At 38.6% G+C, this 25,777-nt stretch overlaps 1 protein-coding gene across 1 annotated transcript in view; it reads right to left on the bottom strand.

Annotated features, from left to right (window-relative positions):
• The window catches only part of grin3a (glutamate receptor, ionotropic, N-methyl-D-aspartate 3A), an 89,779-nt gene that overhangs the window by 41,808 nt on the left and 22,194 nt on the right, over positions 1 to 25,777 (bottom strand). Inside the window, exon 3 of the mRNA XM_033975896.2 lies at positions 901 to 1,570. Coding sequence (XP_033831787.1) covers positions 901 to 1,570 — 670 coding nt within the window. The remainder of the gene's footprint in view (positions 1 to 900; positions 1,571 to 25,777) is intronic.

A 25,777-nucleotide genomic window follows, 5' to 3' on the forward strand; every position in this document is an offset into this window, starting at 1 on the left:
CTGCTCTATTGATAGAAGGCAGCAGCATACCAATGGGGCTGAGGTGAGGTGAGGTCAGTGACTGTGAGAGGAGCAGAGCATGGTTATAAACATCAATCTTGAATAAGTTAAGTCAATGAAGAAAGTGGCTAATGGAAAATCTTGTTCTTGTTGAAATAAGACTAAATAAGTTTTTTGAAATTTGATTTTTTAAAAACAAATCTGTTTAATCTTGTCTTGCTATTTCCCAGAAGCTCAAAGTTACTTTACAAATTTGTGCATTATTCACTCATTCCACGCTTGGTGGTGATAAGATATTATTGTAGCCACAGCTGCCATGGAAATGAAGCTGCCAATCCTCACCATCAGCCCTTCCGCCCTCCACCAACAATCACACCACATTAAGTGTTCTGCCTGAGGACACAACAACAGGTCACACTGGAGCCACCCCAATAGCACCTGGTATTCCCAGTGTGCTCCTATCAAAGTACTAACCAGGCCTAACCCTCAGATCAGGTGAGACTGGGCATTCACAAGGTGGTACGGCCACTTCCTTGTACTTGAAATAAGATCCACTAAAAATCAAATCTGGTCAGAAACAACTTAAATCAACATAACAGTTAAGCTATCAACATAAGTTATTCTTATTAAAAGCGTACTTTTTAGGTGGAGGTTATGCCACTTGCTTGTTTCCATAAATATGTGTAGTTCCACAGTTCCAGGCAACAATGCTCACAGTAAGAACCAATTTATTCTACCAATCAAACGTAAATATATAATCAAATAAATGCAAAATAGTCAAGTTTAGTGACATAATATGGAACATCCCAGAGACAAAACAATGACATTTCCATAGAGACAAGCAGATCCCCAGCAGAAAAGTTACACAATGCACCATCAAAGTAATGAGGCAGTACTGACCAGGATTCCCAGGCTGGTGGAGAAGAAGGGAGAGGTGAAGTCTATGACTTGGCTCCTGGCTGAGTTAATGCTGAAGGAGGTGACGGCCAGGTGAGCAGCTCCACTCAGAAGATCCCCCACCAACCCTGTCCAGCGGCCATTTTTGAATCCTCCATACTTCCCATCGCCCACAATGTAGAGGTCAAAGGTGAACCCCATGTCTTCAGCTAGCTTCTCCAACAAATCAATACAATACCCATAGCAGCATTTTTTCAGTTCTGTTGGTACAGATCCATTAGGTCCGGCCAGATTTTGAAAAAGGCCTTGAAGAACTGAGGATTCATTGGTGAGTGGGTCAAGGCACAGCTGGCCCGCGGGACAATGGCCATCCCCATCTACCTCCCGGGTGAAGACAAATGGGTGCTCCACCAGAGTGACCACCCTCATGTGCAGCCGGGTGGACCGCCTCCAGTCCCCCCCTCCCCCCGAGCCATGGTGCCCAGGCCACGCTCCCTGGTCCTTGAGAACTTGGCCCCTCCGCCAGCGCCCCAGCCGTGTCCATGTGGGCTGTCCCAGGGGGTCCAGCTGCAGAGACCAGATGTAGTGATGTGCCTCTGATCGGATGTTCTGGGTCTTGGGCTCTTTGGAGATAAGACCACTTTGGCCTTCAAATGTGGTGTTGGAGATGAATCTGGGGAGAAAGACAAGGGAATATCAAGTTTAATAATTTTATCATTTCCAGTGACAGCTTTTTTTTTGTTCAGGGTTACCATGGTGACACACTACACGACTGAGGAAATATACCCATGTTATGTTCTGCTACATAGTTGAAAATGTAAGAAAAAAATACACAAATGCAATATATTAAGCATTTTCATGATCCTGTAATGCACATGTGTGTCCACTGTCCCATTTAGGTCTTTGTTTAACATAAATTATCAATGTCTAACTGAAAATTTTGAGAATAGTGTTTAAATTCCATAGATACTTTTTACCAGATGCAATATTCAAGCAAAGTTCAAGCATGAGCTTAAGTCTACAAGCTCCTATAATCCACTTAGAGCTAAGAGCAATGCTTTACTGCATTTGTAAGAAGGCCAAACATCAAAACAGGAAAAAGGCAGGAATTTGCTGAGAAACACAAAACAAATAATCAAGAGCCATAAAAGAAAAGGAACCATAACACTTTGAGATTTTAAATTATATAAACATTATCTGTGTCACCAGATTCCAGGTAAACATGTTCTAATCAAATCAAGCTTTTACTGATAATAATTGCAATGCAGATTTATTCTTAATTACAAAACAAACAAACAAAACAAACCAACTAACAAACAGACAAAGACCTTGCACATGATGGCCAAGTTGTTTATGTTCTAATTTGATGTTTTGGTTCTCAAGGCATCGAATCAAACAGCAGAATGAGCCTCACACGGGTCTCACATTGAGGTTGCCAGTTTCAATAATGAAATCCAGTCGGTTTAAATCTGAAAGGACTCTCTCTGATCTGAATTGGCACTACGTAAACCCCAGCACCTGCAGCCGATCATTAATCAATGCTACTGCAGCCTCTGCAGCTCAGTGTGTGAATTATTGGAGGTTCTGAGCTTTCACATGAGCCATGGCCTGTCCATGTAATGTGCAAGACAAAAACTTGTATGTAGCCTCTATATGCAGGGTAAGACGCTGGCAACCCAGGTTGAGTTGTGATTGTAGTAAAAGAAAAAAAAACTAAAAAAAAAAAAAACTGTAAGAGGGTACTAAATATGTTGGTGTTGCATTGAATCTCCGTGTCTCCATATAAAGAGACAAGCAGGAGAAACAGATATATGGCCTGACAGTCAGACACATGTGGTGCACACCTGCCTCCTTTTTCTAGCCTCCTGCAAACCACACAAGGTCAGCACGAGCTCAGCATGAGCTCAGCCCAAGGCAACAGGGACGGAAGAGGGCTAGCCTGTTCATTTAGCACCATGGACAGAGACATAGAGAGAGAAAGTATTTTCAGCACCACAGACAAGGACATAGATGGAGACAAGCTGTTCAGCACCACAGACAGATATACAGGGTGTCTATAAAGTAATTTTACAATTTAGAACATTTTTTACAAAGACTTGTTCTGTTGTACTCAGTGGTGGGCACCATTATTTGCATGAAGCACAAGACAGTGCTCGATTTCTTGCCATGTTGTCGTGTTTGCTGTAGCATAGCCTCATCGGTGGTTGTAATTGCATCTGTTTGTCTTTTGTTTTAGTTCCGTTAAGTCCCGCATCTTTGTTCGATACACAACATCTTTAACATAGGCCCATAGAACCCATGATTTATATTGTGCCTTTCTTGAGGAGTAGCCATTTCTTAGGGGATCATTCAAAAGGATGGCCTTTTAATCAACAGGATGCCTGAAATACAAAATTGCAATGTGATTAAAAACTTTTATAACCACTGAGTACAACAGAACAAATCTAATTAATATATCTTACCAAATGCCTTTGTAATAATAAAGAGACTTATGGACACCCTGCACATGTCACAGAGTAGCAATGATATTCCACTTTAAATTTTTCTGATTTCCACTATAAATACACCCCGCATTTTTATGACTTACAACATCTGATCTGTTTTTTGGGTTGATGTAATGCTCCTGTCCCCTGCCTTTTATTAGAACAGATCACTGTGTTTACATTGGACACACTTTAGAAGGCTCCATACTTCGGTGTGTGGCTTTTTATTATGCGAGTGACCTCAGCAGCTGTCCAGAATGCATCAGTGTGTGTGACAGGAGCAGACAAGACAACGGGCCACTGATCGTACCATCCTTCACACACAGCCTCACTGCTGCTACCTAAATGTGGAAGATACCAAAGAGTACACAGAGACACATGCTAATACACAGCTTACAGTTAAAACAAGTGGCTGGAATTGAGATCAAAGTGACTCCTGATTCTTTACAATAGACGGGTGTTGATGCAAGATGAAGATACAAGTCAGGGGTCTCATCTAATAAACTTTGCATGGAGTTCTGGCCAAAAGTGTACTCACAAATAAAACAGAAACTTCCTTAAAAGCTCATATCCGTGTTGAGTTGTCTTGTAGCTCACAGGTTTACCATAGAAAGTCGTTACCTAATACCTAACACTAATAAGCACACATGATTTATACATAAGATCTGAAAGGTGACCCCACTCACAGTAACTGCATGTTTTACAAGGCATTTTCAAACATTAAACGATCTGTAAAAAAGTAAACTATCTGCAAGAATATGTTTGATCCCAGGCAAAGAAATGTCTGAATTGTTCTTATTGTTACAACTGCAGATGGAAAATATCTATTTAGCCATTATCTGATGTGGAACGTCTAAAGCAACTATACTATATCTCAATAAAAACACGCACCAGAAAAGTTACATGGCACTTTTTTAATAAGAGAGACCACAACCACCTACTACATGTGCATATGTATATTAAGCATTTGGATATTCACAGTAACATGGTAGTTCTATTGCTGAACCAGGAGCTTTTCTGTCATTTTGCATGTAGTAGTTTGTATATTGTTCATTGCAGGCTTCTTCTGGGGACTCTGGATATTACTAATATAAAAAAAAAATAAACATTTGTAAGAGTCTAATCTCTGGGGGAGCTAACGAAACAAGCAATAGGATAATATTATATGATTTACAGCGGTGAAAGAAGTACTCAGTTTTGTTTCGTAAGTAAATGTACAGATACCGGAGCAAAAAAAATAAAAATACTAAAGTAAAAGTATCACATGAAAAAATCTACGTAAGTAAATGTATTCAAGTTTAAACATGTATTTAAAGAGTAAAAAGTAAAAGTATTTCACACAGATTTTGAGGTCTTATTAGGCTTCAAATGTAGTGATTTAGATAAACATTTCTTTGCACAAATTATGAACGTGTTAAAAATAAACCAGCCTTTTCAGCAGGTCTCAAACTACAGTAAAAAAACACTTTTACTTTTCAGTCCAGTTAAAAATGTAGTGGTTTGGAAAGTACAGAAACCTGCTCTCAAATATAGTAAAGTAAAAGTAAAAAGTACCCACTGCAAAATTTAAGTGCAGATATCTAAAGTGTATACTCAAGTACATTATTTTACAACTTTTACTTTGTTACATTCCACCTCTGATGATTTAAAAAGTGCACTCTCCTTGGGCTGAGCTAATAAAACTGAACTAAAAAATACCTGAATATAACAAATTTAAGGTATAACATAAAAATTCAATAGAGCAAACAGTCTCCTCCAGTGACTCTTTACCAGTTCAAGTCGACTTTATGAAGGTTTTATACATGCTAAGCTTTCTGTCACTCTACTTATTGTACATGACCAAACTCTAGTGACATGCCACTCTACATCCCCAGTGAAGCGGAGAGAACAATTTCATGTAAAAAAAAAAAGATTAGAGAAAATGTCAGACTCTTGCAAAAGGCCGTGTATATGCTCCAAGATCATTCAGGCTGTTCAAGCGAGACATCAATAACATTTTGGAGTATGGATGTTAGAAGCACTTTGAGAGCAGTAGAGCCTGGCAGCACCACAGAGTTAGTATAAGAAGACAGTTCCCCTCAAGCAGGAAAATCAGATGCCTTACTTGCTCTTTCAATCCAACGTTACTTTTACATCACTGCACAAAAAGTTGACAGAAGGCCTCAAGGGGGAAAGAGCTGAAAGATATGTTGCAATCAAATCTAAATTGCAATTTGTATGATTGAAAAGTATTTAGACACACATACTGCGCATTCTCGTGGCTTTCATTCCATTTAAACATTCTTTTGGACACCTAGGGATAAGTATTTCACATTTTCTCAGTTTTATCTATGATGCAACTAAATGGGCAAAATTGAAAAGGAGTTTTTCCATTCTGGTAGTTTATTGTTCTGAAAAACACGTGCCCGTACTCTGAGTAGGATTGTATCTCCACAAGCTTGAATCTTATTTGGCCTGAAGGAGGGCTTCCTCCTCGTTGTTTACATGGGCATGTTGTTTATATTGGCTATAATATTCCACAATATGGTATAAAGTATAATGGCAACCTACATGTGCAAACAACATCCTGCAAACCTGCTAATCCTCTTTTAACCTTTTCTTTTGCTTGTTGGTTTTATGGTCTGTCAGTCAAAGATAAAAAAAAAAAAAAAAAAGTGTCAACATTGTATAACTTGGTCAAACATAAGAGCTCAATTCTTTATGGAGCAGGCAGGCACTCCAGAATGCCAAATGTATCATTGGCAGTTCAGTTCACATTTTAAAAGAGATATTCTCTCTGATGCCCTCTGGGAAGCGCTCCCTTACCCCAGCAGGAAAACAAACAGATTTGCTAATTCCTTTATTCCCTCTGCCATTCAGCTCTTAAACACAGAGGTGTGATAAGGCACAGCCATAGTTTTGTTTTTGTTTCTAGGTGTAACAGCAGGTGAGTAGAAAAAAAAAAAAAAAAATTTAGAGATATCAATTTGAAACTTCTGCTGTAGTTTATTTATTACATGTTGTTTTCATATTGGATAAAAAAAAATAAAATGGAATTTTGAATATCTTATAACTTAACTTAGTCTCACTGAAAAAAATTGCCTAAAAATTCTAATTTTATATATATATATATATATATATATATATATATATATATATATATATATATATATATATATATATATATATATATATATATATATATATATATATATATATATATATATATATATATATATTTCAGTACAATGTGGGCAGTTTAGTTACCAAAAATGATCAAAAACCCAAAAATTTAAAATGGGTTTTGCCTGTAGCGTCTCACCTAAAAGTTGTTGTTGTCTGTTTTGTATCTGGCCTTTGAACGTTGTTGCACTTTATGCATCATTTGCACTTATGCTCCACTCTGAGGTCCAAACAGTAAAAGCACCTGACCTGTGTGGGCTATGTGTGTGTGAGAGGGGGTGTGTGTGTGTGTGTGTGTGAGTGTGTGATCTTTTTATGCTGCCATCTGTGACTCCAAACAGAATTGCCACTCGAGGATACATTTTTCTAAACTTAAACCTAATCCTGTAGTTTAGACCTCAAAAAACATTTTCTGAAATACATGGGGTTCTTGTATTCATTCTGCATTTCATGTTTCAATCTTCTCTCATATGCTTTTGGAGTTGAAAATGTGAACTTGAAAAGTATTCCACAATTAAAGCATAAATTGCAACACTTGTCAGAGAATTCACAGTTAGATATTTTGCCGAAATCATTCAGCCCTAAAGTGTGGCATGCTAACACAAATTCTGAGCATGATTTGCACGTTTGAAGAAATGTATTAGAGATTATGGTATTTATTTCATTGAAAAAGCTTGTGAAATGGAGCTGGAGTGACTTAGAAAGACTTTTGAATGAAACTAAATGTGCAATAGCAGATACTATCTTGGAAACTTTTAAAACTGGTTTGAAGCCTGATTGCTAAGAGCCTCATTAAGAAACATTGATTCCCACTTTAGCAGGCCAATTTGCAGAGTTGAAGTGATAAACAGCTATTAAACTTCCAATTATCCACTGTTAAGTTCTTATATTATGCTTTACTTGGGCATTTTGGATGACTTTGGACATATTCTTGGTGTTTTCTGGGGTATAACTTAAAGTTAAACAGACGCATTGTCTGTATCTTAAAATGACCTCATAGAAAAGTACAGTTATTTGTATGAAGCTAAAACAGCGACAGCTTTATTTTTTTTATGTTATACCTTTCTGTATTAATGGGGATGTTATTGCTTTGCCTGGAATGTTCCAAAGTATGGCATTAAACCTGGCTAGCTTGCATTTACTCAATTACAGGTGTTTTTAGGGCTCAAAAACACTTTGAAAAACACATTTGTTAATAATAGCAGTCGCCTCTCTACAAATCTGCCCTGTAACTTGGTCAAGTGGTATCACCTACTTGTCTCCATAGAAATAGTTAAGTTTAATGCCATGCTGTGGAATATTCAGGGCAAAGTAGTACCATCTTACTGGAGACAAGCATGGGGCGGATCATCCACAACAAAAGTTAAAAGTGCTGCTTTAACTACTGACAAGATCTTAACAAGCCTCATGATGGTGTACAGTACTAACACAAAGGAGCTTCATCAGTTAAAATGTGTTTTATACTGAAAAAGATCGAATAAAATCCATATATATGATGATGTAACCACATTGTAACTCGATTAAAAGCTCAAAAAAGTCAGCTTATGCTATAATAGACTCTTTAAGGATGTTTTCCGTCACCAAGCAGAATCTTTAGACCGTAAAAAATCTCTCACAGCACTTTCATAATTTTACATTCGATTCATTTTGAGATCCCAGACGATCATGCTATTGAAGAGAAAATGTAGGAACTGACTGTCTAAGCTATTTTATATTGCAGGTTCATCACATTCAAAGTGTGACACAGCTCTCAGTCTAAATAAACCGCTGACAGTGTCACGCTAATACAATGAGACAGTATTTTTAAGTGACAGGTTACGTCTCCGTGAATCAGCTCCCATCCAAACACACCTGAGTCAGTTGTCGCTGCTCTAGTTTGAAAAGTACATAGATTAAAGAATGCAAGACTATCAAAAACAAGAGCTCAGTCTAAACAACTTTGTGTAACTAACTTGTCTTAGACTGTGACCACGCCAAGGCTGCAAGGTCAACTTTGTAAAGACATTCACAATCACGCACATCAGTTGGTACAAAAACACAATTTCTTCAGCTGCTGGTTGAACTAGAATTTATAAGGTCATAAAAATATTAACAGAATGAAAGCTGAGTTTATTTTTCAGCAGTGCAGAGAAAATCATAAAATAGTATAAGTTTTTAATTAAATTTTAAAGGTCCTATACTGTGTGAAATTGACTCTCACGAGGTTTACGCCATGTTCTAATGCTGTTATCTCCTCAAAAACATAACCAGAGTTGTGTTTTGTTTCATTCACGTTTGAGTAACCCTTGCATATTACTCAAGCTACATCTCCAAAGCTCAAAACACCCTGTTCCACCTTGTGATGTCATAAAGTGGTAATTTTCAAGTTAACAGCTGCCTTTTATGGTTTGTTTAGTTGCGATTAGCAATTTCAGGGCTGAAATTATCCAAATGATTCTAGTAAAGGTGTTTTAGGGAAGAACTTGGCCTAAATATGTGTGTTAAACATGTGTGAACGAAACAAAACACAACTCCGCGTATGTTTTTGATGAAGAAACAATATTATAACGGAGATTAGAGAACAGCGTAATATGGGCCTTGAGCTAATCTTGTCCAGACTCATCAAGCAACATCTGTACAGTCAGTGGAATTGTTATTACATTAGCTCGAGTACACAGATTTTTATTGTAAGTGGACACGCCTTTCCGCAGATCAGACCTCTAACTTAGCCATGAGGAGAGACATACTATTGATGCTATATTGTGGAACATTGCAGGCCAACCAATAACATCTCTATGGCAAAAAAAAAAGCAGGTGGTAACTCTCCACTAGACAAGTCACATAGTTTATCTTTAAAGCAAAGCAGTATAAATCCTGTTCTACCTATGGGTTTCAGCTTGCTGTTATATGGTGCCCTTTAAGGATGGTTGAGCATTCGGAAGATATAATATTTTGTTTTGAGGCAACAGTCGAGGCAACATATTATCATTCTGGAACCTGTGGATATTATGTTGCTTGTTAATATAATAGCTCATTTGTCTGGATTATGCTTAGAAAGAAAGAGTCATTTTTTTCTTACGGTTGGGTTTCAAACATAGAAGTGGAGTCAAATGGACATCATCGAAGCTAAGGGTGAATTTTGAGCAGAGTTGAATATTTGGAATTCATAGCAACCAAAGAGCCAATCAGGAGCGAGGCTGTTGAAAGTAACACCCCTTCCCGTCCGCCCCACTGTTTTAGCACGGAGCGGACGATTAGCAACGTTGTCAATCAAACCTGTTGCTAACACTAGCGAGGAAAAAAAGGCGCCTCATTGGTTTGTTATTAACGTTCATCTATTGATTTACTGACACAATAGCGAAATACAAACCCTACGATCATTGTAGAACTGAGTTTTTCAGTGTAAAATGAATTGGAGTCGATGGAGTCAGATGAAGTCAGATCACTTCCTATTTGGAACGTGGCAACTAGCACGTTAGCTATGTCCATTTATATATACAGTCTATGGCTCCTCTTAGTCCTGGGTGGGAGGAACCTGTATTGTGAATGTACAGTATGTGAACGGTTCAAGAATATTTGCCTTTTCTCAGGACTCTGGACCGATATTGTAAATGGTGGTGAGTGATTCCTGTTGCTGTCCAATGATTTTGCTGCAGATTTTGCTGACCACATTGAGAGTCAAACGAGGCTGTGATTTTGAAAGTAAGGATGGATTCTATGAAGCATGAGTAGAAAACGGCAAGAATTGATTGGTGAACTTGCAGTTTGCGAAGTTAACGGAGACAATATACAGTAGATATTATTGGAGCTATAGTCTACATTATAGTCTACATCCTATTCTTGGAGCTAGTGAATTGAATTATTTTAAGTCAGTCATAAATGCGGCAGTCTGAACAATTACCAGCCTCAGGAACAGCAGATATTTCGATATATATCCTATTTTGACCATGGTGGTGTTCAGATACGTCGCCCTCAGTCTGCCCTCGGATTCAAAGTCCTAAAAATACTCTCCATGACCGGAAGCTAACCTCCTCGCGCAACTGAAACTGATCGGATTAGAAGCAGTTGACCACAATTTCAGAGAACCCCAAGTTTTTAAAGGGCCCGTATCACACTATTTTCTGATCGATGTTATGATTCTGTTTCTTCATCAAAAACAGACCTGGAGTTGTGTTTTATTTCATTCACACGTTTAACACACAAACTCTCCATATTTAGGCTGAGTTCTTCAGACAGACTAATGACAAAAGGTTACTCAAACGTGTGAATGAAACAAAACATAACTCCAGGTATGTTTTTGAGGAGCTAACAAGATTCTAACCTGACTTAAAGCTCGCAAGAGTCAATTTTGTGTAATACAAGACCTGTGACAATATACCATTTGCCCTTTACACAACTCCATATAACTGTTGTTACAAAGTGATTGAATCAGCCAGGCTGTTCACATTGTCTCGTTAAAGTGATTCCTCCCTCAAGCTAACAATGTATTTGACTTTCCCCGGTTCACAGCACACAACCCAGAGCGGGGGCATTTGGCACGCAGAAGTCATATCTCTGCACTCAGCTGCCTGGGATATTCACTGTTCTGTGGTGGGAACTCGATAAGATAAGTTTTAAAAATATGTATATTTTCCGGGTAAATGGTATCAAAGTTATGGTTGGATATCTACATCTTTATGGCTTAGCGTTCAGCAGGATTTATTCAAAATGTCACGCTTTTAGATATTTATGTGTGATATACTGTGTTTGGTCTATTGCTGGTCTATTTTTGTGTACGCTACAATAGTGTTTCTGAACTGTGGAAGACCCAATTTTATATCTGATTTATGTGTATTCTTTGCCTGGCATATTCAGAATGTTATCTTTGTATTTTTATACAGATTGATATAGGTCTGATATCAGTCTGATCCTCACACCCTTTATTGTGTCTCAAACTCAGATTGAAGCTCAGATTCATTTTTAGGTGACACATGTGAAATGAAGGAGCTCATCGATCACCTATGATTTACAAATAAAATATAATTTCTTCCGCTTCAGATTAACAGAGTTTAGTGCTTCGCTCATTGATTCTGCAGAAATTTATAATACTTTTCAGCCCCCTGTGATATTTTCTTCGTTTATTTTTTCTGATAAGGATGGACCAAGCGTGTCCCCTGTCAATCAGGCCCATTTGAAAATAGAGAGACTCACTGGTGATCAGACTCACATCCTTGTAAAGTATTGAAGTGTGTATTTTGTATCCCTGGCAAGTGTATTTTTATGAGAGATAAAAAATAAGTTTCCCGATATAATTTAAACAATTATGAACCCCCACCCAGAAATGTTAATGTTTTCACTGCATGTTCCATAGTATGTCTTTAAACTCTCTATCTACCACTCAGAGACATAGGATTGTCTCCAGGGTAATTGTCATATGGCAAAGCAATCACATCTCTATGCAGACAAGCAGAGTAAAGTAATCAAGTATTCTGACCCCATTGGGCTTCTGGGAGAACTGTTACTTAAATTAGATTAATTGTAAAACTGTTTGGATATAACTGGATACAGCATTTGAAGCTATTGGAAGAACAAATCATTAAATGGAGCACAAAATCAGATATTTTCAAAGGATAAGCAACAGTAGCTCAGTTGGTAGTGTTTGTCCACTGATTTGAAGGTCGGTGGTTTGACTCCTGCTCTCAACATAAACATGATTGGTTGACTGGTCAGATCCCCCTTGCCCAGTGTCTGCATACACGGGCGTATGAATGTGTCTGTAAAGCGCTTGAAGGTAGAAAAGTACTATATAAAGATGTGCCCATTTACCATTTACATTAAGGTTAGGTACACTTCATTGTCTCTTTTGGGAATCTTATCCTCTGCATTTGATCCATACTTCAGTGCTGCTGGGGCAACCTGTCAGGAGCAGCGGCATCCAGGGACCCATCTGCAGATCTGAGCTATTCTGGGTCGGGACTACCTTAGCTGGAGGATTACCTGTGGTGTATGTTTTGCGTTGATCAGTGAAGTGCCTGCAGAAAATCCATCCAAGCACAGAGAGAAATATTCAAACTCTCCACAGAAAAGTCCAAACAGCCCGGGAGTTAAACCCTGAACCTTCTTGCTGTAAAATGTGAATACTAGGTCCCAGGATGATTAAATTGAATTGAAATACCGGTCACTAGACTTACTCATTGTTACCGGGTACTGTTAAAATGTAAAATATATCACTGAAGTAGAAATAAAACTATGGTGTCATGACTCAAGTAAAAATACAACTGAATCGCATCCATCTCTCCCACAACCTCTGCCGTCCTGGTTACAAAATTTCTTGTACTTTTGTTATGTATTCAAGCCAGACACTAACCCCAGTAGCAGCTGTACTTCCAAAATTCACCCATCCTTTGAATCTTCAGATGCGGCGTACATGTGAGCTTGCACTTTTCCGTAACCCATGAGTAAAGGTGTTCCAGGAATACCTTATGTGAACATGTGAATAATACATCAACCGTGCATCCAAATACCCATAAATATTTAAGCATCATGTAATAAATAATTAGGCTCATATGCAGAATTCGGACGTTTCTACATGGCTTTGCACTCGGATGGGAGATTTATATGGAAGAAATCTTTACATTTTCCTTTGGCAGTCTATTCAGCACAGTGTTAAGTGATGTGCAGTGGATAAAATGAGCCATAGGAAAAGGTTGCACGGTAACGAAAGGTCTGGCTCTGTCAATGTGAGCAAAATGGATACAAAGAGGAAATCGTTGACCTGATTCTATGCAGAGTAAGCATCTGGTATGGAAGACATATACACTGTACATGATGATGAAAAGTAACATGAAGTAAATACTTAAGGGCACTTTTCAGATATTTTACTTAAAGAAGGATTGTTATGCCAAATCAGCTTTTTGGAGCTGCCACGTTATAAAGTTCCCTCATCAAAAACATGCCTGAAGAGGTTTTTAGATGTTATCCATGCATGTTTGAGTATTTTAGCGATCTCTCCCGGGCCCTATTTGAACTCTTCTTATGGTTAGCTGTAAGATTCTGTCCATCTGTCTGTCAACCATGCTTCTGCACGGTCATTTTTTATTAAATATGCAATTGTGTTGTGATAGTGACCTGAAGGGGGAGTGAGTTAGCACAGAGAGCAAAGAGAGGGGGGCCTCAGTGCACCAAACACCAAAGTGAAACTTATAATATGTTGTTTTCTGTGAGTATAGAAGATAAATAATAGAAGGTGATCTACATTTGTTATGTGTTAGCAGTTAATACCCCGCAGACGTAAAATATCTTAACTTTACCATGAGTTGAGTAAAATCTAGTTGTACTTTTTTGTTGTCTCTAGTTTGAGTCACCAAAGTTAGTAAATTTCTTGGTCAGTATAACTTATAGGCTCCAAGTCTCTTTTTCAGTCTCTAGTGATCAAAATCTTTGTGATATATATATATTTTTTTTAAAAGAGTTGCTACAATATTTTTACTTAAAGGGCCATTATGTAACTTTTCTGATGAACGTTTTACCATCTGCATGCCGTCATAGAGATGTCACTGCTTAATTTGAATCACAATATCAAATGACTTAATACAAGACAAATCCACTGACTTCCACGTTGCAGTGCCCAGTGGCAGAAGCAGCATGATCCAGGTGTAAAGACTTTCCTGACATTCAACTGGTTTATCCCGACATGCAGTTTTGTGCTTGCTTTTTGAGGAAAAATGCAAATTCGTGTTGCCTCATGTTGCCTGGGATCCAGAAAACACGCTTCTTCAATACTGAATCTCCCGCGTTTTCAAATGGACATGATTGACAGGTGGATTAGACAGTCGGGGACACACATGCTCTGTCTGTATCGGAAAAAATAAAGGAAAAAAAATATCACTGGGGGCTGAAAAACTTCGTGGATTTCTGCAGAATCAATGAGCGAAGCACTACACTCTTTCAATCTGAGGTGAGAGAAATATGATTGTATTTGATTGTATTTGTATTTGACAGGTGACCAATGAGCTCCTTCTTTCACATGCTTCACTTTCAAAACAAATCTGATTGTACTATCATGTTTGACTGGGCTTGAGACGCAGATTTACACAGATTTACCAGGCAAGGATTCAAGTGGATTCTACTTAACTAATTAAATACATTCCTCCTGTCTACGTACTTTATTTCAAGTAAAGACATTTGGTAATTCCACTACAGAAATAAAAATAATTTAACTTTTGTAGACTAGAAAAATTAAAACTCATTACCGCAGTATAAATGGTTTTGTTTATTTAAAAAATCTGTTGAACTGATGCAGAAACCCAGAAACCGAAGAAACATTTTGCTTTCAGATATTACAAAAATAAATTGCACTTGAAAGCATATTGGACAATGCAGCTATACTAATTACAAGCTTATATTTGTTTTGTATTGTTGTGCCAAAACCAATATTAATGCAAAATGAGTTTCGCTCTGGTAACAGAAAATTAGAGAGAGGTTTGCCAGGCTAACAAGGTGCAAAGAAAAGTATGGGGAGTATGAAATCTTACTCTAATTAAAATGCTTATGCTAATTCAGCTCTTTAACTTTAGCAATGTCATAATGTTGTTTGTACAGGAAAAACACTTGGTTACACTATTCACCTAACTCTGGAAGATGCCGTGGACGCCGCCATCGTCATTTGGGGCGTCTTGTTTCGCGTGGGGCTGCTGATCTTGACAGCGAATAAGTACTATATGGACTTCTGTATGGACCGTTTTAAAGCCTTCCAGAGACAAATCAACCTACATTATATTTTTGAGGCAAGATTTGATCAAATTCTCTATTGAAATGAATGGGATTCCCGCTTGACCAGAAGAGCCATCACAATGAAATATTGTTTTGGGGCATTTAGAGGAAAAAGTGGGCAGGGCAGAATAAGGTCAATACCTACACTTAAGACTTAAGATTCGTCAGTGAGACCTTGAGGATAAATGTGTTATTGTTTATCTTTTTCCCTGATGTATATTTTGTATTTAAATTGTTACAGCTGCTTGCGTAGTTTTAACTGTGTTTCTTATAATGTCTTGTATGTTGTTTTAATATTATTGCTATTATGCAAAATCGAGTTAAGTTAAGTTATAGTTGTTTCCTCTCACCGCGCATGATTCGTACATGTTTGAGCAATCTATAATCTCTTATTTTCAAGACATCATATTCCCAATCAATCTCTGTTTTCACCACCATAGCATTCACCCATTACTCTGTACTTACTTCGATCTCCAAATATATTTTCTTAATTGGTTATACGCGTAGGACAAATGCTGCTCGATAGAATGATCTGCAGCAATCCATCGGAGGTGCAGACTCTTTGTTGTTCCCATTTGGCACCATCGTTTTCTAAGTGAGCCGACTTGTTTCTTTTCTTAAGTTGTTTTAGATGAATATTGCAATTTAAAATGTGCTCCATCCACAGGTGTCAGAGTGTAGTCATAGAGCAGACACAAACACAATAAGTCTTCTTTAAAGCAAACTACAGCACATAGAGATAAGTAATAAACAGAAAAGTACCATGAAACAGTATCTATATATAAAAAGGCAGATTCAACTCATGATTCACTCCCAAATCTTGATCTGACTCACTCTATCGCTGCTCCTTTCTGCGTTTCTGTATATAAATAAAATGATTAGTCAATAAATATGAATTTTGGTTGACTAAAACTACATCAGCCCATTAACTGACAACAGTAATGACAGTAATAATAATAACAATAGTAAAAAATAAATATAATAATAATAATAATAATAATAATAATAATAATAATAATAATAATAATAATAATAATAATAATAATAATAATAATAATAATAATAATAATAATAATAATAATAATAATAATAATAATAATAATAAATTGATCCCACAAAAAGGTAATTTAATAAAATATATATTAATAAAAATCATGTAAATAAGAATATTGTGATGGTCATTTTGCAGTATATTTCTTTTGTTGAGCCCAATGTCAGTAGCTGGCCTTCCCTCCTGATAAAAGTCAGTGCCACATTACTCTGCTGTGAGTGTGTGTGTGTGTGTGGGTGTGTGGGGGTGTGTGTGAGAGTGTGAGCGCATGAGTGTGTGTGAATGTAATGTGCTAGTGACTCTGCGGTGACAGTGAACGCACCATCAATGCATTCTCATCATACTCCAGAGCCCCCCAGAGGATTACACAGAGAAGGAGTAGGACGTGGAGAGAAGAAGGAGAAAGAGAGAGAGGATGGAGGGGTGGAGAGGAATGGTGGAGGGAAGAGGGGGAGACAGACAGATAGTGAGGCAGAGAGCGATGGGGGTAGAAAGAAGAAAGAGGGAGAGAGGAGTACAGAGAAAGATGGTGGAGAGAGGAAGGGGAGACAGACAGAGAGAGAAAGACAGGGAGAGGGAGATACAGAGAACGAGAAGAATGGTGGGGAGACAGACAGAGAGCGAGAGAAAAGTAAGAGATGGGGAAAAAAAGGGAGAAAGAGAGGGTAGAGAAGAAAAGTAAAGAAAAAATGGGGGAAAACGCATAGAGAATGGGCACAAAAAGAGAAGAAGAGATGAGGAGGGAGACAGAGAAAAAGACAGAGAGAGGCGGGATGGATAGAGACAGATGAAGGGGGCAAGGACGTGAGAGGGAGAGACAGATGAAGAGTGAGAAAAGGGGAGGGAGAGCGGGAGAGAGAGTGTGTGAGAGAGAGGATGGAGGGGTGGAGAGGAATGGTGGAGAAGAGAGAGAGAGGAGCAAGAGGGAGAGGGGGGTACAGAGAAAGACAAGAATGGTGGAGAGACAGACAGAGAGAGAGAGAGAAAAGTAAGAGATGGGGGAAAAGGGAGAAAGAGGGGGTAGAGAAGAAAAGTAAAGAAAAAAAGGGGGAAAATGCATAGAGAATGGGTACAAAAAGAGAAGAGGGGAGAGAAGAAGAGATGGGGAGGGAGACAGAGAAAAAGACAGAGAGAGAGAGAGGCGGGATGAATAGAGACAGATGAAGGGGGACAAGGACGTGAGAGGGAGAGACAGATGAAGAGTGAGAAAAAGAGAGGGAGAAAGAGAGAGAGTATGAGAGAGAGAGGATGGAGGGGTGGAGAGAAGAGGGGGAGACAGACAGATAGTGAGATTGAGAGAGATGGGGGTAGAAAGAAGAAAGGGAGGGAGGAGTACAGAGAAAGATGGTGGAGAGAGGAAGGGGAGACAGACAGAGAGAGAGAGGGGAGAAAGAGAGGGAGAGGGGGATACAGAGAAAGAGAAGAATGGTGGAGAGACAGACAGAAAATGAGACTGAGAGAGAGAGAAAAGTAAGAGATGGGGGGAAAGGGAGAAAGAGGGGGCAGAGAAAAAAGGTAAAGAAAAAAGGGGGAAAACACATAGAGAATGGGTACAAAAAGAGAAGAGGGGAGTGGGGAGGGAGACAGAGAAAAAGACAGAGACAGACGTGGAATATATAGAGACAGGTGAAAGAAACAAGGAAGTGAGAGGGGGAGACAGATGAAGAGTGAGGAAAGAGAGAGAGAGAGAGCGAGAGAGAGAGAGAGAGAGGGGAGAAAGTTGTTGAGTATTACAGGCATTGGCATCACTGGTATGTTTGTTTTGGGGGGTTTGCGACAGTTGTAGACACCAGACCACAACAAGAACCCAGAGCCTTCTCTCCAGAGCTGTTTCATGTGCCATCATTTGGTTGCTGCTTGGAACAAAAGGACAGCATTGTTTTCGCACATATATTCTGCCCCCTGAAGCAACAAAACTTTATACAAACTTGGGTTGGGCATTCACAGTGTCTAATGATCCATTCTTGTGCATAGCAGCGCTGGTAATGATCTGTGTGGGAAGAAAAATACAACAAAACAGGCAAAATATCAGTATTTTTTATTATCTTTTTGTACCAATAGCTAACTAATCTCAAATTTAAAATAATCTATGTGCAGTTGTTAATCTCTCTTTTATGGGCAAAGAGGATTTCATGGCAAAGATAACTATTTTTGAATGTTGCAATGTCAGTATTTTATATTTTTATGCAATTTTGTCAAAGTAAAAAATATACATGACTCCAAGTTTACTGGTAAAAAAAGGGGAACAGGGGAAAAATTAGGACAAAATGAGAATAAATGAGAAAAGATATTCAAGGTCCTGTACCATAAGGAGTATGTCACCCACAGCGTTCGGATCTAGTCAAATGAAGGTCATCGAGGCTGGCAGCTATAGGGCATTTTTGGAGTCGAGATCCATAGCTTAGCAACGCTGTCAATCAAACCTGTTACTAACACTAGCGGGAGTGTCCTTGGGGAAAGAAGGTGCCTGATTTGTATGTTACTAATGTTCATATCTTGATTTACGACACAATAGCGAAATAAAATAAAAATGAGCCTGACAGAAGCAGTTACAGAGAGAGGGACGACAGTTTTTCAATAGAAAGTGAATTGTAGCCAGAGTCGATAGACCCAGAAGCCCTGTACCCAGTTTTTGTTTTTTCCCCAGTACATATATATTGTATAAGCAGTTCCTGAGATCAAAATAAGTCTGCTGTGTACTGTCTGCATGTTGTTATAAAGTGTGTTACTGTCCAATAATCAAGAAGTGCACAGTTAGCATGTTAGTTGTTGTTAGAACTACAACGGCAGCTCTTTGCAGAGAGGCAGCCCCACTTACAGTCAAGTAATCAAGGTTTTTTGAGCAATACAAATGTGTAATTGAAGTAACACAAGATAGATGTTTAATTCCATACTGTGGAATATTCTTCCAGATAAAGCAATAAGCTCGGAGTAAAGCCGCTGCTCCTACACGTCGAGAGGAACCAGTTGAGGTGGCTCGGGCATCTGCTCAGGATGCCTCCTGGACGCCTCCCTAGGGAGGTGTTCTGGGCATGTCCCACCGGGAGGAGGCCCCGGGGAAGACCCAGGACACGCTGGAGGGACTATGTCTCTCGGCTGGCCTGGGAACGCCTTGGGGTCCCACCGGAGGAGCTGGAGGACATGTCCGGGGTGAGGGAAGTCTGGGAGTCCCTGCTTAGACTGCTGCCCCCGCGACCCGGCCCCGGATAAGCAGAAGAAAATGGATGGATGGATGGATAAAGCAATAACATTTACATGGGAACAAGCAGGTGGCAGACCCTCCAACAGAAAGGCTCAAAATGTATTTTATTTATGCCAATGTGACCATATTTCTGAGGATTTTGCCTGCAGGCTTATTACATTTTCTTAGCAGCTGACAGTTTGAAGTTTACTTCGAATGACTGCTGCGTGAACTGTAGCTAGCACCTGTTAGCTTCTCCTGCTGCTGCTGTGCGGAGGAGGATGAGAGCTGGCCAGCACGAATTCACTATCAAACATCCTATTCATCTTTGCACTTCATGAGATTAAAATTACACGATCTGTTCATTCACCTCTGCTGTAACTTCCTCAAAGACAAGGGTTTTATCAAAAAGTAATCACAGACTTCAATATATCCACACTCTTTCCGGGGTGCAAGAGTTCAGTTCGCCTAAAGCAAAATGAGTACGAATGGCTTTAAAAAATAAATGATTTGCAGAACTTTGTACTTGTGCCCAGTCACGCCAATCACTTTCTCATATCTTTCTCTACCTGAAGCTGTTTACTACAACTGCTCTGTCAATCTGTGAGTAAGATGTGTAATGAAGGACATGAGCAGTATGGATAAGTTACTAAAAAAGGACAGTGAAATGCACACCATCTACTGCAATTCTAAAAAACCTACGCACGGAGGCACAGTTTTGGAATAGTATATTATATATTATATATTATAGAATATTTAAGAAACTGTATTGATAAAGAAAATGCTCTAATTTGCAAATCTCTTGACCTAATTTATACACGTAAACAAACCTGAACTATCATATGCATATTCATTTTGGGTCTGCCTTGTAATTTTGGTACCATTAGTACCATTAGTAAAATGATTAACGTTTTATATCAGTATCATTGTTGTTGCAATACAAAACATTCACATAAGAAGGCCTGACCTTGTCAGATCTCAGACACCAAGCAAAGCAGGGCCTGGTTAGTTCTTGGATGGGAAACCTGTGTGAATACCAGGTGTCACAGTGGGACACCAATGATTGTATCCTTAGGCAAGACATTTCATCCAAGCTCTAAATGGACTGATGCTGCAACATATCAGTAATTTATTGCACCCTTACACCGCAGCCTGCACTCTAAGGTAATCAGGTCAGGACCTCCTGATTATCCCAAAGACCTGTTTAAAACATGGGGAGACCTGTTGCCCACAAATGATAAACTCCAATGACTCTTTTACAAAGCAGCTCAAGACATTGTTATTTATACGTTATTGGTCGACTGTGTCTTTTATCTCTGTCTTTATGTCTTGTTGTATTTTATTATTGCACTCTGTAAAGCACTTTTTATCTGTGAAAGGTGTTCTAAATAAAGTCTACTTACTTCACCCACCTTGCCTAGTATGAATGTGGTGTGTGCATGAGCATTGATGGTAGTTGGAGCGACTAATAGCACAGATTGGCAGCCTTGCTTCTGCCTGTCTGCCCCAGGGCAGCTGTGGCTACAATAGTAGCTTACCACCACCCAGTATAGAGTGACTAATGCACTGTAAAGCACTTTGGGTGTCTTCAAAAGTGCTAGCAGTAGGCGCTTTAGTGATTCATATCTGGGCACTGATTGTTTTCTTGCCATACTTATTAATAGTGCCAGCTCTTCAACCCATGTCTCCAGCCAACAATGCAAAATAAACCTTTAACTTGTAAAAGCCTCTGTTGTCCCTTTACCAAACTCTTGAGATATTACGTTGCAATAAAACCAAGGAAAAACATATTTTTCTTGTCATAAACCTGAAAGATAGCTGCCATTGGCTGACATTTATGGATGTGCTTTCTATGTTAAATAAAATACAAGTTTACCAAATTCACAAATCACTGCATTTATATTTATGTATTCACACTTAACACAATGTCCCGGCCTGGATAAGATTTGTCTTGGAAATATTATGAGGCTCCTGGCAAATGCAGTCACTTCCTCTGGCCAAACAGCGATCATTTGAGTTGACATATGGTAATGCAATACAACATCATCATCATCATCATCATTTTACATTCATTCAACACTTGTGTAGCAGGTCATGGCTGTGTACAAATGTCAGTTGGCTCAAACTCTTCATTTTCCTCATTTGAACATATTGAAAACAATAAAGCAGTGGCCCTCTCTCCTCTAACCTTAGTTTAAAAAGAGATAAAACAAGTCTAGAGGTTAATTTACTGGAGCAGAGTACCAGGGAATGGCACCAGGGAAATGTCAGCCACAATTAAATCTCAGAGTTTAAACTAGAACGGACAGGCCAAATGGAGTTAAAATAAAATGGGAATCACTTTTATCACCTTTATTAACCTTTCACTCCAGTCCAAGCTCAGGTCTGATTGGCTATTCATTCAGGAAACTAAATTGAGCCAAGAAAACCTACAGAGCCTTCCAGTGTTTGTAAACAGAACCTGCAACCGTTCCATACAATGACTCTATTAGCTTTAGCCTCCAAACATCACTAACTATGAAACACTAGGGAAGTTACTGATCATCTGATATGTTTTTTGGTTCTTTTTCATTGCCGAGATGCCTATACCTATTGTTTAGAATCCAGAACAACCAATGCCTGATAAACTCCGCTAATACGCAAGACTGATTTTGATTATTCTACCCAAATTATATGATTTGATATGACTACAAACTCATCCACAAACATTTTACTACAAAGTGGATACAAGCTTTATGTAGTCACGTATTGTGCAGTGTCCTCTTCACTCGTAAGTGTTCAAATAAAACATTATGCATATTCTTAACACAGCTGCACCAAAGAAAATATCAACCTCTGCAAGAGCCAATATGCTAAAAAGGACAAATATCTGCCCAATATATATCAATTTATCTGTAGTTACGACTACTGACAACCACTCAACCACACGTGAATAACAGGTCGCAGTAATGGTGTAGCTCTGCCTTGTGAAGTTTATTGACGTAGTCATTTGTGCCGGCACAGAGCAGTGCCCTTGAGTTAAGCTTGGTTAGGTCTACCTTGGCTGGAGGATATTACCTATTGTTTTCAGCTGATGGGTGAGCGCGCAGAGGAAAAGCACAGAAAAACCCAATCCGGCCTGGGGGTTTAACCTGTGACCTTCTTACTGCGATGCGTGAGTACTTGTGTGGCAATGACACAAAATGACAGAAAAAATGGTACAGATTGAAAAAGTTATACTACAGTTCTTTGTGTTTTGTCTTGGAAATTAGGGTTGTAGCATTGAAAATCTGATTCTAATCAATACTAAAACTAGTATCGAAACTAAATGCTATCGAAACTAGTCACATCAACAGGACAGAAATGAACCTTTCCTGAATAGCTTTTGAATGATCTTGAGCTGTATCAGAACAAGTATAAGACCACATAGACTAGTATACACCCATGGACCACTATGGAATACCAGGAGAACTGAGGGATTACATAGATATACAACCACATGGTAATATAAAAGAATAACAGAAAGTACTATGGTGTAATGTTGGAACTGACATTGTGTTGTCATAGTATCAAATTGAGTTAAATTTGTTAGTATCATGTAATATAACAGTTGCACTAAAATCCATTGATGAACTAACGCATATGATTTTGAGGATCAGATTCCTTTTTTGCACGTAAACACAAACCAAAAATCCGATCTAACTTTTGGGCCGTCTGATTATTCCAGCTATCTGAGTTTTACAGCCATGTAAATGTACCCAGTGATAGGTGTTGTGCAGCCACCAATGTAGTCTCTGCTTTTAAAACCTTGGACGTTGCAAAATCCTATGAATACACAATAACTCTATCTATACAACCACCACGAACCCATTTCCTTCTGGTCTCTTGCTTCGTCGCCCATAGATTGTGCTGCCCCCTGCTCCACTCACACGCTGTATCTGGCCTTACCAAATCCCCACGCAAACACAGCTGGGATTAAGTCCTATATCCCACCCAGCCAACACAGCTCCTCTCAGGTAAATCCACTGCACCATCGGGTCAACCTCAGGGCACTCCCAAATTTGGCCAAAAGCAGTCTGAGTCCTGAGTCCATCATTTCACATCCCATTATTGACCTCGGAACGGTAAACAGAAGCTGGCAACCCCTCCCCCTTGTGTTTAAATCAGTGTGTCGCGGGCCGGTCTGCTGACTCAAGAGTTCAGGGAGATTCTCAGTGGAAAAGGTCAAAGTCTAATTGTAATGCAGTGATGGGCGATCACACTCCGTCATAATGGGCTACGTGAGATAGGCCAGCTGCATATTACAGAGATGATATGAATACTGTGTCTTGATTCATGTTTGGTGGTTGTGTATTTTTGTATTTTTATGGCAAAACCCATTGTGCAATAACTACCTGTGATGACATAGTACATATTATTACAGTATTATGCTAACTCAACTTCTTCAAGATAAAAAATGATGCAATTTCTAAGCAACTCAAAACCACAATATCAAGTCTGTTTTTCTTTATTCTGCCAATTTCCGCACATAACTAGCCTTCACTAATATATATCTTTATTCGCGTCATGGACAGGCCAGTGGTTGCTAGGATATGACTCTATATTTAATGAAACTCTACACTTAAAAACAGACGATTTTCCCTCACCTACCCCTATTGGTCAGCCTCTGAGTGAGTGACTTATAGAATTAACCAATCATAATGTATATAAAAATAAATAAAAATAAAATAATTAAATAAAAATAAATGAATGAATACATAAAAATAAAAATAATAAATAATACATAAAAATAATAAATAATAAATCATCTTTTATTTTATCTTTTATTTATTTATTTATTTATTTTTTGGCATATCGCCCACAACTACTAAAAGGTCACACTTTATTTTACAGTACATGTTACTATCCACCTCACATAGGACTAAACATGTTTAGTCACTACTGTGTTTCTGCCCGAAGCCAAGCCACCCTTTTGTGCTCTACCTTTAAAACAAAAGCTCATGTTTTAGGCGATGGAGGTCAGCAGTGCAACCTTTCTCATGGTGGACTTGAAAATGGCTTTGTAGTCTGTGCTCAACTCATTTGAAGGATGGATACGATTAATGGCGGCTCCTGTGGCTTTTGTGATCTTTTTGTAAGCCCTAATGAAAATCGTGTTAGGTCGAAACATGTTGGCTCGGTAAATAAAGGCCTTTTAATTATACTTTTTCCAGTAGCCTGTTTTTTCTAGGTTCTTGTGGCGACTGCCCTAATAGGATGGACAGCCTATAACAACATGTGAAATGTATAGTGGGTCAAAGGGGTCGGGGGTCATGTTCGGTGTTATATCTCTCATTTCTTCGTACATAAAATTCATAACCAGGATCTTTTTAACATCATCAAATTTTTAAGTCTTTGATTATTTCAGTTACCACAAATTGTGCGCTGGTTTAGCCCAATCATGAAAATAAGTCAATCTTCTGTTATAGAGTTTATTTTTAATGATGATGGTTATATAGAGGCTTCAAAGAGGGTGGAGATTTCAAACTTGATTTTGATACTAATTGTTGAACTCGATACCGATTCCCATACCACAATGATAATTAAAACAACACTCTCTCTTGAGACATTGGAAAGTGATTTTCCACATTGCCTTCAGTGTAATCCTTCAGTCGTCCAGGTAGGTTCCATAATGGTCCATGGGTGTTTGCTAGTCTATGTGGTCTTACACTTGTTCTGATACAGATACTCAAGATCATTATAAAGCTATTCAAAGGTTAATTTCTGTCCTGTGAATGTGGCTCAAACCTAATTTCGATACTAGTTTTATCAATTTGTATCTGATTTTCGACCCTTTTTGACAATCCTTGTGTCTACTAGCATGAAATATACTGTATACTTTTTGATTTTATTTTGAATCTGCTTTGACAACAAAAAAAAAAACAAAAAAAAATACTTTCAACAAAATCTTCACTCATCTAAACCCGAGCCCTACACTGAAATAGTGCATGCTGTTATGATTCATTTTTAAAGAAGCCAGCATGCGCTATTGTTGCTCTCTCCTTGTTCCTTCCAAGATCCATACTTCTCCAAACCATGAACAATGCTTTTGTGTAACCACCCACAGAAGACATTAGAAAGACCCAACACTGGCCAAAATCTACTGTGGGCTACATTCTCTGTAACAGGCAAAGCAGGCAAGTATTTCTTTTATCATGGTTGTTTGAACTTAGACTACATACAAATGAGGAGTGAAATTTGTTACCTAACTACCAGAACTGCAACACCTACTTGTAAAGTCAGAAAATCATACTG

Source organism: Periophthalmus magnuspinnatus, chromosome 12 (genome assembly GCF_009829125.3).
Source record: "Periophthalmus magnuspinnatus isolate fPerMag1 chromosome 12, fPerMag1.2.pri, whole genome shotgun sequence".
Classification (NCBI taxonomy): Eukaryota; Metazoa; Chordata; class Actinopteri; order Gobiiformes; family Gobiidae; genus Periophthalmus; species Periophthalmus magnuspinnatus.